This window comes from Lepisma saccharinum, chromosome 13, assembly GCF_977018435.1.
Source record: "Lepisma saccharinum chromosome 13, izLepSacc3.1, whole genome shotgun sequence".
In the NCBI taxonomy this organism is placed as follows: domain Eukaryota; kingdom Metazoa; phylum Arthropoda; class Insecta; order Zygentoma; family Lepismatidae; genus Lepisma; species Lepisma saccharinum.
In genome coordinates this window covers 27,785,953-27,806,349 of record NC_139241.1, presented here as the reverse complement: position 1 = coordinate 27,806,349, position 20,397 = coordinate 27,785,953, and the positions used below count along the sequence as shown (strand labels likewise).

Here is a 20,397-nt window from a genome sequence, read left to right as displayed (position 1 = left end):
ATTGACAATTGCCGCTAGACTAATAAAAGCATGAAAAGGTGGTGTTTAAAAAATGACTTGAAGCAATACAACTGTTAATTTTGAATTACCGTTTATATATAGATGCTCCACAAAAAAGATCACTTTTAGAGTGTCTATAAATAGATTCGCCACAGGTAATGGATTAAGCAAGATGACATAAAATTATCCCACTTTTTACATTTGCCTGCATTTGAAGTTTTTCATGTTGGGCCCCCAGAAAGGTGAAATTGAGGCTCCACTGTAAAACATTTAGCTGAACAAAATGTGCATAATTAAAAAAAAAAATAAGGCTATTTCAGATAACTGATACCCACACATTTGAAATGTCTGAATATTGATCATAATAGCCCATAATTTGGAACCCAGAAATTCCGTTGTCAGCTATATGCAACTTTGATATCAAAATATTGTTTATCTTAATATCTGTAGTTCCAAATCATCCACTATGAATAATTAGCTATGAACAAAATTGTATTTGGTACTCATCGGCCAGCCATAGTCAGGGTATTCAGCTTTCCACCGATATTAAAATATTTTATTATCCATCAAGTAGAATATCTGGATACTTCTCAGTCTGCTGTCTACATACACTTTAGCAAATTATCTGGATTTCACTTTTAAAAGTTTCTACATATCAGTCAAATGAATTATGATATCCTGAAACACACACACACAAAATCTGTGTTTGTTTAGCAGGATCTGTACTATCATCTGGATTATCTGGTTATCTTATTATCTTGAAAAAATACCTCTTGTTTATCAACCCTCTATAAAATATTTTTTTGAAATTTTTTGAAAATCCATGGAGCAGTTTGGGCCTTCACTAATGAGTAGTTTGGTGTTCCCTACATGGGCACAAAAATGGAATATCGACAATAGGTTCCCTATTACCAATTTGCATGAACGTTCCACAATAAACCTTAGAGGTTATAAAAAATATATTTCACAAATGTTTAATGAAGTTGTAAACAAAAACTGCTATGGGGTCAAGTCACTGGTTCCTCCTTTAGTTTTACTAGTGCCAAAACTTATTTCCTAATTTCCATAATTTGAGGAATGTTATGCGAGACACATCCTGTATATATTCACAAAACACCAACTTCTGTGTCAAGAATTACGAAGGCACATGCACTGTGGATAGGATCACTTACTTTGTTGCAGAATCCTTGAATGCAAGGAGTGCCATCTGGAAGGATGTCCTGAGGATCAACAGGGAAGCATGTGTCATTCAATGTCATACGGCAGCATCGCTTGCATGCATCAACAACTGAAATAGATGTATATAGGTTAATGTAGGTTAACTATTCTGCCAGAGGAACATAAAAGAACACGTTCTCAATCAAGTATAAATACAGAGCTTAGAGATGAATTTAAAGCCAAATATTCTTCCACTCTACACAAATATTTCGCTGTTTTGAGAAAATTAGACCAGAAAATGTCATTGTCTCACGAGATCACAAACAATGGAAAATTAACAAATCACAAATTTACTTTGGACAACTAACTAAACAGCACAGCCACAAGCATTTCCACATGGCACTATTGGAACTCAATGAGGAGTACCCGTGACTGTAAAACTGCAAGAAAATATAGGGTGGTTCACAAGTGAAAAGCATCTGTTGGAAACAAATGCAGTGGGGAAATATGAATCACATACGCTCAGAGATTGTATGGGAAATGTGGAAAACTTTTCAGGATATGTTATGTGGCGAGCTTACACAGATTACTGGGTAAATTAAGAATTGATGACAATAATTACACGCAAAGTAAATATGTAAAAATAACTTATGCTTCAGACTTCATCCTGAATAGGGAATGGACACATTATTTTATTTAATATTTTTACAAAACTTCAAGCATACAAGAATGTTATTCTTAATCCAGGAGAATGCACGTGGCGGGCATTTGACCACAAATTTCTTTCTTTCCTTGCCCTTTTGCACATACGTGTAGGTTTGGCTCTTTTCCCCCACCTGGACATGTGGGAGACACGCTGGCCAGCCAACAATTTTAACAGTGGCCTTCTACCATTTAGAAAGCATAGTTTTTATTCTTCTGCGGTGCTTTTGACCACATGCGCTTTCTCGTGTAATTGGATTTTCCCCTATAATTATGAACCCGAAAGAAGAGGATCGAATTCATAGGCTTCGAGAAGAAGGAACAACATGATAAAGAGCTTGGAAGACAATTTGAAAAAGGAAGATGACATCTCTTTGGTGATAAAAAATATTAATCAGCTTAAGAATGAAAATTCATCCACTGTTCACTCTACGTCAGCTGTGAACACACAGTTTCTTAAATGTGTGGAATATGCAAATAGAAATCTTGATGGAGATGAAGTGGAAGTTTAGTAAAAAGATTAAATAGATAAATAAATAAAAAAAATAATAAAAAATAAATAAAAAACTCATAATCAGATAGATCATATTCTCATTGATAAGAGAAGGCATACTAGTATAATTGACGTTCGTACACATAGAGGTGCTGACTGTGCCAGTGACCATTATTTAGTAATTGCTAAATTAAGAGAAAGACTCGCAGTGTTAAATCATAAGCAACAAAATCTAAAAGTTCTAAAATTTGATACAGGAAAATTTACTGATGAAAGAATTAAGAAAGAGTATCAAATTAAACTGTCAAATAGATTTGATGTTTTGCAGGATTTAAATGATGATGAAAATATAAATGAAACAGACGTAAATAAGAATTGGGAGCACATACGTAATGCAATAGAATCAGCAGCTAAAGAAAGTATAGGATACCATAAACCGAGAAAAAGTAAGCCATGGTTTGATAATGAATGTCATAATTTAATAGAAATAAGAATTCAGGCTAGACTTAGGTGGTTAAATAACTCTGATGATACAAATCTAAACAATTATAATAGAATAAAGCGAGACGTTAACCGCATGTTTAGAAGTAAAAAAAGAGATTACTTGAAAAGCAAAATTAACGAAATTGAAACAAACAGCAAAAATAAAAATATCAGAGATTTATATAAAGGTGTAAATGAGTTTAGAAAGGGGTGGCAACCTAAAGTAAACTTGATAAAAGATAAAGACGGTGATTTTCTAGCTGACCCAAGCGATATTCTAAATAGATGGAAGAACTACTTTAATGACCTTTTAAATGTTCATGTAGGGGGTAAATCAGAAGTAAATGAAGTCCACACAGCAGAACCTTTAGTTCCAGAACCTAACTTGACTGAAGTTAAAGATGCTATTAAAAGGCTAAAGAATAACAAAGCACCTGGCATTGATTTAATACCAGCTGAGTTAATTAAATATGGTGGAAATTCATTAATATGTCAAATTCATAAATTAATTTGTTTAATATGGAATAAAGAAGAAATCCCTCAACAGTGGAAAGAATCCATAATTGTTCCTGTGTTTAAAAAAGGTGATAAAATGAACTGCAATAATTACCGTGGAATTTCTTTACTCTCAACAACATATAAAATATTATCTAACATTCTTTTAACAAGACTAACCCCATATGCTAATGAAATTATAGGTGATTATCAATGTGGATTTAAACGCAACAGATCAACTACAGATCAAATTTTTCACATCAGACAGACACTTGAAAAAAAGTGGGAATATAATCAAAATGTCCATCAGCTATTCATTGATTTCAAAAAAGCATATGATTCGGTCAAAAGAGATAAATTATATAATATATTAGTAGAGTTTGGAATACCTAAGAAGCTTGTTAATATGATAAAAATATGCACCAGTGAAACAGAAAGTAAAATTCGTGTGGGTAATAATATGTCTGACAAATTTACAATTCATGATGGGTTAAAACAAGGAGATGCATTATCTCCATTGCTCTTTAATTTTGCCTTAGAATATGCTGTAAGGAAGGTAAAAGAAACTAAAGAAGGACTAAAATTAAATGGTGTGACTCAGTTGTTAGCATATGCAGATGATGTAGACTTACTGGGGGATGATGTGAATACAATTAAGAATAATGCTAAAATATTTTTCAAAACTGCTAAAGAGATAGGTTTGGAAGTTAACAAAGAGAAAACTAAATATATGCTTACAGGCCGAAACCAAGGGTTAGGTAATAATCAAAATCTAATTATTGATAACAACTCGTTTGAAACAGTTTCCAAATTCAAATACTTAGGAGTAATATTAACAAATGAAAATTATATTAAAGAGGAAATAAAAAGTAGGCTTAATTCAGGAAATGCATGTTACTTCTCTCTTCATAAACTTTTGTCTTCTCGTTTAATATCTAAGAAACTAAAAGTTAAAATATACAAAACAGTAATTTTGCCTGTAGTATTATATGGATGTGAAACTTGGTCCCTTACATTGAAAGAGGAACATAAATTGAGAGTATTTGAAAATAAGATCCTTAGGAAAATCTTTGGACCTAAAAGGGATGACGAGACAGGTGAGTGGAGAAGGTTACATAATTTAGAAGTACATAATTTGTATGCATGTCCAGATATTATTAGAATGATTAAATCGCGAAGACTTAGGTGGGCAGGCCATGTGGCACGAATGGGAGAGGAAAGAGGGGTTTACAGGATTCTTGTTGGGAAACCTGATGGTAAGAGACCTGTAGGAAGGCCAAGACGAAGATGGAGGGACAACGTTGAGATGGACCTAAGGGAAATCGGTAGGGATGGAAAAGAGTATATAGATCTTGCTCAAGATAGGGACAGATGGAAGGCCTGTGTTGCTGCAGCCATGAACCTTCGGGTTTAAGAAGGCTAGGGAGTTAGTTAGTTAGTTTAAATAAATAAAAAAATAACTGTAGTAGTAAACGCAGAAAATATACTACAATTGTAAATACCTTCTAGTATCATAATCTTGTTCTCCGTAAAACGTTTGCATCAAACCTATGTAAAATTATGTTTGTTTCATAATTATGTTATATTCTTACAATAATAAAAATAAACAACAACAAGAACAATTATCTATTAAATTATTATTATTATTTTGAAAAATCGTGTTTCTTTTGCCTATTAAATACTTATAAAAACTGAAAACAAAACATTTTCTTTAAAAAGTGTATTAAACTTTTGAAAACTCTCAACAATTTTAGTTATTTGAATTAAAAATAAAGAAAATTTACAAAATAAAGAAGGAAACAATAAAATACAAGAAAATTAATTTTGAAATATGATGAAACAAACTCAATAGACCTAAATACTCAAGCACGGTCATTTTGACAGCGTGCACCTCCTCACGTAAGATGTTGCCACATGCATTTTCCCATGTTAAGAAACAAAGTGAACAAATCCTAACTACAATTCAAAACAATTTTAGATTTCCAAGTATGAAATTTTATCAAATCCCAGTACAGATATAGAACAATGTAAGTTCAATATACTGTAAAAAATAGCAAATATTCTTTACCAAAAGCATAATTTCTTGACATTCTTGACTGGTAGACACCCTGTTATATTTCCTTACTGACAAAAGACACTACTCCCAGTAATTTGTCCACTTACAAAACATGTACTTTCCAATTTCATAAATATTAAGACCAGAAGCCACATAAGTACATAGTGCTATTATACATAAATATCATGGGTAAAAAAGAATGTGTTTCTTAACTCGTTGTTTTGGAAAGGCTATATCATAATAGTAGGAAAACGTATTATGGAATTTATCAAATGGCTGATTAACTCTACTGCAGTCATATATATCTTTCCAGTTTTCTTTACTAAGTAAGTGGTTGAAGTAGACATAATTATTGTCTTTAAAAATTTTCATGATATATTCAGTTGTGCCTTCAGTTTCATCATTTCTTTTGAGAGAGAAAGGAATGGAAATTTTAAAAGATTGTGCAAAGTGATCAGAAAAATCTGTCTCATAAACCTCTACTGAACACTGATAATGTAATGGGTTTAAAAGTATTTGATCTAGAACAGTTTTGGAGTTTTTGTCACTCTGGTCAGAGAGGGAGTGCTCATCACATGTTCACGTTTCTTACAAGTTTACTTTGCCTGTAATTATTCGTCATGAATTCTTAATTTATCCAGTACTGTATGGTATTCCGGTGACATAATATTCCGGGCCAAGCATGTGACATTTTTGGCTACCCATTAGGCTCGCACCAGTGTACATCCTGAACGATGCATGCTACATTGAAAATTCAAGCACTTTAGATTGAAACTCACCTATTTCCAACAACTTTCCCCTCTTTCCAGTATGTGTACTAATAACAGAGTTGCCTATGGTACCCGATTTTTTAATCCCTCTGTATTTCTAAGAACTGGGAATGCAAATATCAGCTTTATGTGTGTTAATTCAAACAACATTGTGTTTCATTTCTGTTATACTTTTACCTTTGAATTATAGTAATTTGTCTATCAAAATATGTTAGCATGCATTATCTAACCTACCCTAACCTGACCTAATTTAACCTAAAGCTACCCATAGGCATTCCATTTTTAAATTTTGTACACTTATTGAGTGATAGTGCATATGTGACCTATGATTTTAGAAAATAAAATAAAAAGACCCATTTTTGAGAATACGGCTATCAATATTTTCTTTACACCACCTTCAATTGTTTCTTTCTTTTTAACCCTGACATAGGCATGTAATATATTTCATGAAAGAGCCCTTCAAAACCTTTCCAACGTCATCTAAAACACTTCTATAGGTGCTCTGATTGCAAAAATATTGCAGTTTAAAGTTAACAAGATATTGGAAAAAAGCTGTCAAAATCACACCACTATAATTTTGGAAATACAAAATATATGGATCTACAATTTTGCATATTTTCCTACCTCAGGTAGCCCTTCCAGTATGCCAAATTTCAAATGAATGAGAGTATGTAAAGCTGAGGACCTTGTTGATTTGTCATGAAATTGCCCCTATTCCAGAGTTTGGGCATCATCTTTGATTTGATGTACTCCATGCTTGTGAAATGTGTTGCCAGTTTATGGAGAGAAAAAAAAATCTCTTGAAACCCATTTTCAGAGTAGGGAACAGCCAAAAGACACTTGGAGTGAGATCCAGAGAGTATGGTGGGTGGGTAAGCAATATGTGATTTGGTGGATTGTAATGACAGAGAATGCCACTTGTTATGCTGTTTCCTCTGAAGTGCATTCCACAACCTCTGCAAAACTTGCACGAGGAAATGATCATTAACAGTCTGTCTAGATGGTACAAACTGAAGGTACACCAAGCCATTAATGCCAAAGAATGCAATGAGAACACTTTCACTTTTGGATTTGATGAGGCATGATTTCTCTGGTCAGGTAGAAGATGCTGTGTGTCATCTCCAGGTTGCAGGTGGTATCACTGTAAACTTGCGACATTGAACCAAATGACCAACACTCGCATCTAACTGAAGCGAAACAGCAATGACAATGCATGCTGAAACCTGTCCAGACCTGTTCCAACTGCAAGCAGAAATGCTAAGCTTCCCACTCCAACAATGCATACCCTAGCTTACCTCTCATTCTCCATCTGGAGGGGAATTCTGGAAAATGTTTGAATACCCAGTACTAAAGTCACAGGTGTCAATCGAGACCTATGCACTGATATTAGTATCCCTGAAGTATTGAATTGTGATAACATTTAGTGGATGGACTCTCGCATGCATTTCTAGCATCTCCAGACGGAACTTCTGAAGTGCATGCATGCTTTTTAAGCTTGCCAGGATGTACTGAAAACTAATTGTTGCAGAGATTTGTTTCCCCCAAAATTTCAGGGCTTTTATCACAGAGAAATTTGAACACTGTACCTCCTAATAATGAAAGTTAAAGAAAGAAGAAGAAAATCAAAATTTTACACAAAAATTGGCAATTGCCCCTGTAGCCACAATAATTTACTACAGTGAACGAAAAATGTAGCAATGGTACATTCCTACAATCATGTAATGTTGTGTTGAAAATAGGCTGGTACTACTTGGGGGGAAAAAATAATAACAATGTATAAGCAAAGCAGCGTTGCCAGTTTATGGAAAAAGCACTCACTTCTAGCATCAGTCTTATGTACACTGGATGGAACAAATTTGCAGGGAAGAACAACAAAAGATCACTCTTTGAGGACATGCAATGCCCGTCCTACGATTTTTAAAGGAAAAATGAAGTTATGCAACATTTTTGAAAGTCATAATTTTCGGGAAATTTTGAAAATTAAACATTTCCTGCTGAACCCCTAATTATCACACATTATGACCATATTCTCTTGTTTTCATTATTACATTCAAAAGTGAAACATATCAGCAAATATCAGAGCTTGAAGAGTTACACCCCATTTAATAAGATCTATCCCATAATATTCAGACATACATGTCATAGCAGTGCTCGAAAAATTTTCTTCAAAACTAGATGCCAACTCTGAAAATCAGGTGCCAGGAAACCCACCCACTATAGATTGTTTCAAAAGTCACGCAAGCCATAGTTTGAAAATGTATATCATGAAAACATAAGAGATATTTACACCTGGTTTTCTGCACTAAACTGATCATGTAGGCTATCACTGGGTTAATAAATTTATTTTAGCATTTATCCAAATAAAAGCAATTACATTATTTGAAAAAAAAAAACATTGTTAATTTGAAGAGAACATCTGATAATTGATTTTCATCAATAAATACCACCTAAAAAACAATTTGTGGGATCATTTGTTGGTTTTTGACTTGTCATAAAACAGTTGCTTTGTGAGGTACAGCAGAAGCAGGGTATTTTTCTTTGAAAACTTCTTGCACCTGACTGTAAGAATAAGTAGTAAAATACTCTTCAGCAAAGCACACACGCTGCTCCAATGTATACGCCATGCTGAATCAATTAAAAAAAACAGGCACAGTAGAACAGAATTCAGGATAACCAGGGCAAGTCTAGAATTCTCTCAAGAGTTCAATTTCGGCACAAAATCTTGATTTATGATTTTTCATGTAAATGTATGGCCAATACTTAGGCACATGTTGCATGCGTCTGTTGATAATATTTCAACCTGCTTGTGTTGCCATCTACGGAGATATGTCCCAAAAATGTAACTTTTTCACTCAAATCATAAAATCCTCAGTCAAAAATCCATTAAATATTGCTCATAAACAATATTGGTCGTAAATGATAGATTGACATGGTATCAGTCATCAGACATCTAATTATGACCCTTCGATAATTTCTTAGATATTTTTCTCACTCAAAAGTTCATTTCTGGAAAAATTTTAACCCTGCCTTCCGCCAGTTATTAATTTATCTAATTTTTTGTATGGCGTAAACTGATAATTTTATGCAGTGAAATATATCTCAATGGATGAGGCTTTATAATGCAGAAAACCCGGTGTAAATATATGTTACTGTTTTCATGATATACATTTTCAAAGTTTGGGTTGTGCGACTTTTGAAATATTCTCTATAAGAAGCCAAGCATCACAGTATTCAAAACATCGCTAAATCATTTGAGAAAGCAGGAAATGTGGAACAAAGAGTAAGAAATTGTTACTGACTCTATGGAATGTTCACAACGTTGATTAAAAAAAAAAATTGCTAACTTACGCTGTACTGCAATTTGAACTTAGAATCTTCAAAATTTCGTACATATTGCAGCAAGAGATCACAGTCGCCAGGCTGAAATTTTTAGTCGCCATGGTGACCTGGCGATTTTTCGAGCCCTGTGTCATAGGTTCGATTCCCACCAGCAGCAAAAGAAAGTTCTCCTGAAGACGAGAGAAGAGGTGCTCCCTCCAAATGTTGTGTTAGAATAAGTATAGTTTACAGCACTAGACAATGGATAATGCCAAATTAACAATGCATGCTAATACCTTCATGTGTGTACAAATGAACAAAAAAGACAGAACAGAAATATCATGTGCAGTTTAGAGGGAATGGCATGTTAATTTATGCCACGTGGTGCTAGGAAGACATATCCACGACATCCAGAGAACAATACACAAGGTGGGAAGACAGTTATCCTAGGTGTCCGGAAAAGGTTAATAAGATAGAGACATTTGGTTTTGAAAAGTACTTACGAATATCACACATGCAACTCTGTAGTCCCTGTGTCTCACAATATGGAATGCATCTTCCATGCCGGCACTTTCCTCTCTCAAGGCAATCAGTTCCATCTTCCATTGGAGGCGAGCGTGGACACATGGCTGAAGTGCCTGTGCAGCGGGACTCTTGTTCACACGTAGCATGCTGTGCATCCCGACATTTGATACCTATGGCCATGTATTGACAGTTCAAGCAACAAGGTGAGTTTTTGTCACTGGAAAGAAAAGAAAAATTCATAAAAACTTCTGCTTTTAATCATGATCATCAATTAGATTCATCAAAAATTAACTTTATAGTATACAAAAATATTTTTTGTCATCCATGATTTGATTTTTGGAATTTAGCATCAATTTTTTCTGCCACTTTTGGCTAATGACGACAATGAGCATGAGTGGTGATATATTGAAATTGATGAAGGGACATTCAAAAAGAACACCTATGCCCAGGTTAGGATTCGAACATGGGACCCCTTATGCTGTGCTACCCAGTCTGCTACAGAGAACAGTCCGTTATCCATGATTAGTGACCCAGAAATTCATTACAAAATATGATGAAAAAACAAAAACAACATAAGATCACAAAGTCACAATTACAATTTGTAAACAGAAACCTGAAACATGTTTTTTTAAAATTACGAATATATAAATAAATAACACTGTAATTAAAGCTTTGCTCATGCTCTCATGTTCCCACTGTAACATTTAAAAGGTACTAATTTAGACATTCGAGGGTAACTATTTATATTTTGAGCCTAACAATGAAAAAACAGGAATTTGGCATTGAAAACTGCTTTATTGTTTTTCGAAGTATTCTCCTTTATGGTCCATACACTTTTGCATTCGTTCGAACCATTTGTCAAAGCAGTTTTTCCAATCTTCTTGAGACACCTCCATAATATGGTTTTTGAACGCATCAACGGCATCTTCCGCCGACGAAAATCGTTGTCCACGCAATTTATTTTTGACATTCGGGAACAAGAAGAAGTCATTGGGTGCCAAATCAGGACTCTACGGTGGATGACCCATCAATGCGATTTTTTGACTGTTCATAAAGTCGGATGTTAGGCGAGATGTGTGACAGTTGGCATTGTCTTGATGAAGAATGATCCGACAGCGTTTGTTTGTTTTCCGTATTTGACCGAAGACCTCTGGCAAACAAATTGTTGTGTACTATTCAGAGTTGACCGTTCTACGTTCCTCTAAAGGCACAGTTGCCACATGACCAGTTTTCCCGAAAAAACAGGCGACCATTTGTTTTGATGTGCTTTGAGCACGAACAACTTTTGTTGGATTGGGTTCATCTTGAAACACCCATACAGTTGACTGCTGTTTACGTTCCGGCTCATATGCATATATCCATGATTCGTCACCTGTTACAATCTTATAAACGTCTTTTGAAGTGCCACGATTGTATTTATTGAGCATTTGTTTGCACCAATTGACGCGAGCGTCTTTTTGAGTTTTTGTCAAATTGTGTGGGATCCAACGAGAACATACCTTTCTCACAGCTAAATGATCATGTAATATTTTATATATGCTGGTGGAACTAATGCCTATGGTTGCCTCAATCTCACAGTATGTCACATGACGATCTTGCAGTATTAGGTTTTGCACAGCATCAATGTTTTCTTGAACAACAACTGATTTTGGACGACCTTCGAGAATCTCGTCGGTGAGCGAATGGCGGCCACGATTAAATTCGTTATACCAGCGTTTCACAGTGGCAAAGGATGGGGCTTCAACGCCAAATGTGGAAGTAAGTTGATCGATGCAGTCTTGTCTTGATAATCCATGTCAAAAATCATAAAAAATCATCGCATGAAAATGTTCACGAGTTAATTCCATTTTATTGTTGTCGCGCAATCTCCAAGGCAACATAAACAACACAAATGAAGCTACTGACAAAACATTTGAAGTACGTTATGGTCAATAATGCCAGACGATTCCGTGCAAACGTCAAATCGCACCTAACTTCAATCAGTGTTGCCAAGGCTCAAAATATAAATAGTGACCCTCGTATTGCAAGGTTGTAAAACAAGAAAACTTATATGTTTAAAAAGTAGGTGGTAAAAAATACATAAACATAGATGTCCATATGGAGGTTAATATGATTGCAGCATTACTATTAAAAGCTGAAGGTTAAAACATGTAGTTCCTCTGGAAGTGTGACTGGTACTGGGGGAGAGGTAAGGAAGGTGATGAAATTGGGTGGAAGTCAGTGTAGCTAACTGTTTAACACGTTCTCTGCCAGGGTGGTTTCACCAATTTTGCCTCCTGTATCAAAGTGGTTATTGGATTTTATTTCCCAAATTCGAAAACTTCGCTTTTCTTCCTGTAAAAAATAGAATGGCCAAAACACTTTTATGTGCACTCAACTCTCTGTGCCTTGTTGGTCATGCCTCATGTGCATCATTGTAATACTTGTGACGAAAGGCATGCTTGGTATGAAGTCTCATTGAGAGCCATAAACCCTTCTCTTGTTGGCACGTTAAGCTTTTCCGAGAATGATGGAATTTCAGGAAGAACAGAACAACTGAAAAGAAAATATGCTGCAGCTGCTTCAAATGTGCTTGCCAATTGTAGTTCCTAAAGAACCCGTTGGTCGCTTGCTTGGTCCCATCACAGTGGCGGATCCAGAAGATATAGTTGGGAGGGGTGAACTTCATTCGGGTGTAAACTGTAAACAGGAGCCATATTGTTTTGCAAAAATAGATCGTTATTATTGCATGGGGCCTCCCCGATGTCCCAGTGGTCGCTTTTGTCGCCTTGTAATCAAGGAGTCCCAGGTTCGATACCTGGTGGCGGCACATAGTGGTTCGGATCCCACTTTAAACAGTAGGATTAGCCTTACTGTGCATAAAGTGGACTTAAAACACCTACTCAATCAATCAATCAAAGAAAGTCAAGCTGCATGCTTCGGTCATAATGACCGTCCTGTCAGAGAACGTGTTAATATTTAGTATCATGGGTTTGTGTGCTGTGCTTCTGTTCAAATAAATTTACTTAATTTGCTGCTCTGCAATGGTTTGCCAGCCTACATCAAAGTTGGTTGCATGGGAAATAAGGTTGTTGTGAGTATGCAGAATGGTGAATGACATTGAGCTCTGTTACCTGACACTGATATATTAAAATACAATTTTTAATTAAGCATTCATTTAATGTTACGGGACTTTAGATGCAGAAGGATAGTAATATACACATGAAACACATGAAACATGCTTATGCATCCGCATGCCTGTTTATTTTATTAGACTAATTTTGGTGACCACTATAATCATTATAGTCCATTCTTGGGTTTCTGGTCTTCACTGTTACACCAACGGCCATTAGGTTTGTTTCTTGTTTCTTGCAATCATCAAATCAAGAAGTGTCCACCAACCACGTAGCACATACACTAATTGATATGAAAATCAAAGAAACACAAGTCATTATGCATTTCCTCCATGAATGGACATCTCAAAACATTTGGCTTCTGCTACTTGAACATGGTCCAACAACAGAGCACACCTAGCAGCCATTGGAGTAACAGAGCATACCGGAAGCTCACGATGCAATGTACTACAAGTTTTGATCTGGATGATGACAGTGGTCACCAAAATAAATCTAATAAAATAAACAGTATGCGGATACATAAGAACATTTCATGTGTATATTAGTATTTTTATACTTAGAAGTGCTGTTAAAGTCCCATTTTTCCTGTACCATTCTCAATATCTACACTACATTCATACATTGTATTCTTAATATTTCTCTTGCACTGGCCTTGTCACACAAACAAGTGCCACTATAGATGGCAGAATTTAAACAGGAGTCAACTTTATTCTTTATATATTAAGTTGTTTGTTAATTTAGTTGGCAGGTTTGCTACTCAATTTGAATCCATATTGTATGAAAAATTTATTTTGATTGAAAAATAATTGAGGAAATCTGGCCAAAACTGTTTTTCTTCTTGGTTATGTAATGTTATATCATCTTCTCTAAGGTTATTTTACACATTATTGATTACATCTGTAAAATATGTTTGTGGACATCCATTGATTTGTTTTTGAATGCCCATGCGAAGGCACACAATGCAAAGTTGTAAAGAAGATCTTCTTTTACTTGTTTAGAATGGTTGGAAGTGTTGTTGGTGAATATTTTACATGAAGTTGGTTTTTTATACTGCTACTTTTAAATTTATTACCTGTTTTAGTCATGTTTAAGAATATTACTTTCATACATTGTAGAGGAATTCTAGATCTGTTTCATGCTGACACATGACTAGTATGTCATCGACATAGTGATAGAATATGTTACTCTTGATTTTACATCGATTAATGACTTGTTGTTTGAAAAGTTCCATTCTTAGGTACTGCCTGTTGTATTTATCTTTGAATGAACAAAATTCTAAATTAAGCCTTGAATAATTTTCTGTATGTATGGGATGTATCTTGTTTTTACAGATACTTTTTTCAGAATTCGAATATTGTTTTCAACTGCTTGAGGAAATCGTTGAGTTTTCAGGTAAATTTGCCGTGAGAATTCTGCATCTTAGAATTTCCTAAATGTGAGTCACTTGTGACAGTACAGATGGGATTTTGTATGAAATATCCAACAGAAGAACCTACAGACAAGACAATTCGAGTGTGGTACAACAAGTTCTTTGTGGTCATTGGATTGGACGTGCTTCTTGAGATGACTCTCCTTTTGTTCCACGTCCCCACGCTCACCCCATGCAAATTTTTCTCATGGGATTGCAACAAAGTGTCCCCTATGGCACGTGATTTAGCACAAATGTGAGAAAGGATCATGCATGCAGTCACTGGTATCAATCGTTATATGTGGCAGGAACTTGGTTCAGGATTGATGTCTGTCGTGTTACCAGGGGAGCACATATCAAACACCTGTGAAGTACGTATCAAAGTTCAAGAGATTCTTTATGTACTGATATGCAGCTTTTTGCTCTATGTGTTATAGTTCTTGTACTATAAATGTTCAAAACTCAGGAGGGAATTATGAATACCCTTGTAGTTTTGATGGGTCGTATTTGTGACTCGTAGATCATGAACACACGCCCATTATTAATGGGCACCTGTTTCGTCTTTTGACCATAGCATGATGTTGTTCATTCATATTTTAACTTATTTGATCATAGACAATAATATCAAGGAAAAAACAACCATTTATCATCTATGATCAGACTGAGTATTTTTTTTAATATTAAAAAGAAATTGCACCTCTAATAATTTGATATTAAAAGCTAATGTAAAAAATATATTATTCGCAGTTCTACTTTAATATATGTTTGAAATTTCAACATGAATACAACATGATGCAAAGACAATAACTGGTTCACTTACCTGCATGTTGCTCCTGGCCTAAGTTTGCACACTTTATTGCAGCAGGCATCACTGTCCTCAGTTCCCAGTAAGCCAGCATCACACTCCTCGTCTCCTTCCACACGCAGGTTGCCACAAAATGATTCTTCTGGTTCCGAAAAGCAACGGCCTGATTTTGCTTGCAAGACTTTCCTGATAGATCTTAAACTGCATGGTGAAAATCGCTGTAAAATGCAAATATTTTATTCAATATTCAAAGTAATAAATATTTAGCATGAATGCACCTAAGCAAGAGAATGTCAGTGTCTTACATGGAAGATAATTGTTCTTGTATGTACGTATTGCTTGATTGTACACTTCTGTTCAGAGAAACTGGCACACTCGTTTGAGTTGAAGTCCAGCTTCGTAAGCTATCGTGTCTGCCCGTACAGCCGAAGTAAAGGTTCGGAAAGTAGAACCACTCGACAGTGTTGCTTACTATCAAACATTCTAACCAAATGCAGGGAATTTTGTGTCTCTCAGCCTCAAAGAAAAGGGCTAACTGAAAGATTGCAGTGTAAAAATTAATTAACTGAGCTGTCCACGTCTACAATCAAATTAATGTAAATGTGAAAAATTCGTGAAAAATATATTAAAAGAAAAAAGCATCTTTGACGTTTGTGACGAAGTGATTATCACAATGCGTTAGAATGCGAGGATCATGGGTTCGAGTTTGGCCTGAGCATGGGTGTTCTTTTTGAGTCTCTCTTCATCATCGTGAGTAGCCGAAAATGGAAGAAAAACAACACTAAATAACAAAAAGAAAAAAGAAAAACACAACCAGTATAAGCAAGGTGGAAAAAGTATTGTAATTCCTGAAAATGATGCAAAAAAAAAAAGCTTATATTTTCTTTCGGAAAAAGTGTTTTCCTAGTATGGAAGAAGGCTTGAAGAATATATGAACTCCTTCCTCATGCACTTTGGCAAATATAATCGCAAAGTAGGCACTGAATATGCAATGGGATAAATAATAGAAATCCGAAAGCAAGAAGAGTTTATGTCACAGCCAGGGAGGCTCATGAGAGGATTTACCTGCCCCCAACATCAGTCACCCAGGCTATTAACAATAAGTCGATGGTTGTCCTCTAATTTGACAGTACATGGAGGGAGGGGGGGGAGGGGGAGGGAGAGAGAGAGCGAGAGAGAGAGAGAGAGAGAGAGAGAGACACACTCTCTCTCTCTTCCTTCTTTCTTTTTCTCTTGATTTTTTTTAAAATAAATATTGTCGGACTTTCCTTTTTTTACACGTGCACGTTGGTTTTGTAATGTAAAATGGAGCACATAGCTGAATTTGCTGTGCTGACGGAAATGGAGCACAATGATTATTGAGGGATGGAAACACTAACCTACCACTAGCAAGAAACATTCAAACTTCTTTCTTAAACTTCACACGCAACTTTCACTGTCATTCTGTGAACGACGCGGGCACTTTAAAGAGACTTCATAAGATGAAGCATATTGGCTTCAAATTAATATAATCCAGTAAGAAGAGAATTTATACGTTTGCAGGTGAACATGTAAAGATGAAACAATAAAGACAAACTATTCGAAAAGCAAGTTTACCGCACCGAGGCTTGAGTCCAAGTTGTCGGTCTCCGTGGCAGAGTGGTTAGTTCAGTGAACTACGATGCCAGGGGTCCCGGATTCAAATCCCACCTCGCACATAGATGTTTGTGTTGTCCGTTCATATATAAAGAACTATAGTGCTGACGGGAAACCTATATTTCTGCACTTTTGGAGGAGATTACGTAGAGAAGGAAAAATTATATATTTACTTCAAATATCTCTTGATTTTCACAGGGGCATGTGGCAAAATGATTTATTTCAAAAAGTGTCAAAAGTCTGTCGATACGTCACACTCACACTTCACTATTATACTCGAGATGTGACTTACAGTTGCAAGTGAGATATGAACCACTATGTGCCTGCCACCTGCTATCGAACCCAGAGCTACCAGAGTGTACCACGGGGACTAATAACACACCATAGGAAAGTCTTTTTTTTTTGTTATGTCACGAAATTTATCAATTCTTAATTTAGCCCACGATTAAGCTGGAGAACTATAAGATTAACTGTCAAAACAAAAATAAATTAAATTAATCATATTTCAACAACATAAAAATCAAATAGTCCACATTCCTAGATAAAAAAGAGAGGCAAATTTTCCATCATGTTTATAAATTGCATAGTTGCTGAATATAGTGTTTTTTTATACAAACACTACTAGAAAGCAATTTTGGTCGATAATTGGAGTTAAAAGTAGTTTTTTTATTCCCGCAACTGGATCAAATGGTATTCCTTGACTTTTACAAAATTGCAGATTTAGAAGAGTGGGATCATCCAAACACTTACTCGTGCACTATGCAATAACTCAAAAAGCAAATCATCCAAAATACATATTTTACACCTCTTTCTAAGTGCAATATGAGTGATGTTTAGGTAAATAATTGTAGTTACTGATTAATTCTGTTTGTTTCTAATAATAACATCTACAATCTGCGCAGATCTTGACTTTACAATTTGGACCAGGCTTTTTCCCTTCCCATCTGAAAATTACTCTCATGGTGTTAGCATTTATCGAGTGGGTCACTTGTAAATATCTATCTATGTATAAAAAGAGGAGAGTGACACGTGAATGACGGAACACCTTAAAATACATCTGCTGATGTTCCTCACAACTTACTCATTTAACTTCAGTGGTTTTCCTCTTGAGAATATTAACTGTGTGTTTTATCACACAACAATTTTCAATTTTAGCACTTGTAAATATCGAGGCTTAGCAGCAACTAAAAAAATCTACATTTCAAATAGTCTTGAGTAACAGTCACGTTCTCTGAACGAGTAATAGTATCAATACATTTTCTTATTGGCACGCAAACAATAACAAAGTTTCAGGCTGAAATTGGTGTGATGACAATAAAATACATTACGTAGCATCCATGTGGTAAGAAAAAATATTTTGGAGATACGGGGAATCGAACCTGGGATTTCCCCTTGCAAAGCTGATGCATATCCAACTTAGACACAAGCCGCGGTGTGGTAAACTTGCTTTTCGAGTAGTTTGTCTTTAGTGTTTCATCTTTACATGTTCACCTGCAAACGTATAAATTATCTTCTTCCTGATTATATTCATTTGAAGCCAATATGCTTCATCTCATAAAGTCTCTTTAAAGTGCATGCGTAGTTCACAGGAAAAAAAGTAAATGTTGTGTGTGAAGTTTAAGGACGAAGTTTGAATATTTCTTGCTAGTGGTAGGTTAGTGGTTCCAACCCTCAATAATAATTGTGCTCAATTTCAGTCAGCACAGCAGATTCAGCTATGTGACTTCGGAAGTGTATTGACAAGCATACTATATATATACAGGGTGTAACATAAATATATGTCAATACTTGGGGAACATATTCCTCATAATGTTATATGAACATGGGTCCGGAAATGCATCATTAGGTGCATTTTTGAAAATGCTGCACACTGTGTATGAAGCGAAAGCGGTGTAGTGTAGAATGTGAAAAAAGCATTCAGATGCTACATACCCCACATCTGAACTGGCAGGAAACATGGTGGGAGACATTGGCGTTGACCCTGGGTGAAATTGGGGGGTTGGAGAAACTCACCGTAGTCAGGAAATGCTTTATTGACACGTTACAGTTTGTATGCTACTACATCACACAACACCCCATACCAGAACATGCAGTCCGCATAGAATGTGGTAGATGTTCTGGTGAACCCCAAAGATGAACGTATGGAGGAGGGGAAGGTACAACATGTCAGTTCGGCAGTTTACCACAAGTGGCATCAAGTGTGCACAGGAAGACGTAGTGAGCTTGCCAAGCGAATTACGTCAATGCTTGCCGGACCAGCATCGAGGAAGTTGTTGTGTGTTCATCACAGACGTGAGTGCAGGTACAGTCAAATGCACAGGCATTCAAATGCAGAATTGGCCGATGCCCATTTCATGGATGGGTTACTAGGTGGCAATAGTAGTCCACTCAGCGTTTGTACCGCGAGAGATATCCAGAACAACAATGCCCAGACAGAAGAATGTTTCAGGTAATACATCGTAGTCTGAGGTAACAAGGTACATTCACACCCTGTCACGTGACCTGCCATACGTGACAGAGTGAAACCGAGAAGGATGAGAACACCACAACCGGAGGAGGCAATTCTGCATGCCGTTGAAGCCAAACCGAGTGTCAGCACAAGACAATTAGCAGCCAGACGTAATGTGGACCACATGACTATCTGGAGAGTGTTGCGTCACAACCAGTTGTACCCGTACCATTTACAACACGTGCAGGCACTGTCAGCTGCCGATTTCCCCGCATGAGTAGTGTTCTGTGAATGGTTTCGCCAGCAATGTGCAAACCCTGACTTTAGTGCAACTGTGCTGTTTTCCGATGAGGCCTCCTTCCAAAGTGACGAGATTGTGAATTTCCACAATCAGCACGTATGGGCCGACGCGATTGTGCAATCACGTCATCAACACCGGTTCTCCGTCAATGTGTGGGCTGGCATTGTGGGTGATTGCTTGGTGGGGCCCTATGTGCTCCTTCCCCCCCAGCTTAACAGAGGGACATACAAAGCGTTCACCTTACCAGTGTGAATGTTCATCGGTTTCTGCATCAACATTTCCATGGTAGGTGGATTCGGTAGAGGTGAACCGCTTTCTTCTCCGTTGAAAATGTGGCCGAGGCTACGAAATATCAAACTTTTTTTTTTTATGTGGTAAGTGTTTACTGTCTCCTTCTTCATTTGTGTTTATCCACCCTTCTGGCACCTTTTCTCATCCTATTCCTGTATGTATATATATATATACATATATAAGGGATAGAATGAGAAAGAGTGCCAGAAAGGCGGATAAACAAAAATGGAGTAGGAGACCGTAAACACAACAATTGAAGAAAAGTTTGATATTTCGAGGTCATGACCTCATTTTCACAGTAGGTAGAAAGTATGGAGTACAAAAGCGTAGAGGCACAGAATACTGACGCCAGAGTCCGTCAGCACAGTGGTGCCAGAAACAAGTGGTAGAACACG

The 20,397-nt window shown here is 36.2% G+C and overlaps 1 protein-coding gene across 1 annotated transcript in view; it reads right to left on the bottom strand.

The window, feature by feature from the left end:
- Positions 1-20,397, bottom strand: part of Tace (ADAM 17-like protease Tace) — an 87,793-nt gene that overhangs the window by 5,655 nt on the left and 61,741 nt on the right. Inside the window, exons 10-12 of the mRNA XM_083133980.1 lie at positions 15,342-15,544; positions 9,979-10,217; positions 1,173-1,288 (exon numbers count right to left, since the gene is read on the bottom strand). Coding sequence (XP_082990106.1) covers positions 1,173-1,288; positions 9,979-10,217; positions 15,342-15,544 — 558 coding nt within the window. The remainder of the gene's footprint in view (positions 1-1,172; positions 1,289-9,978; positions 10,218-15,341; positions 15,545-20,397) is intronic.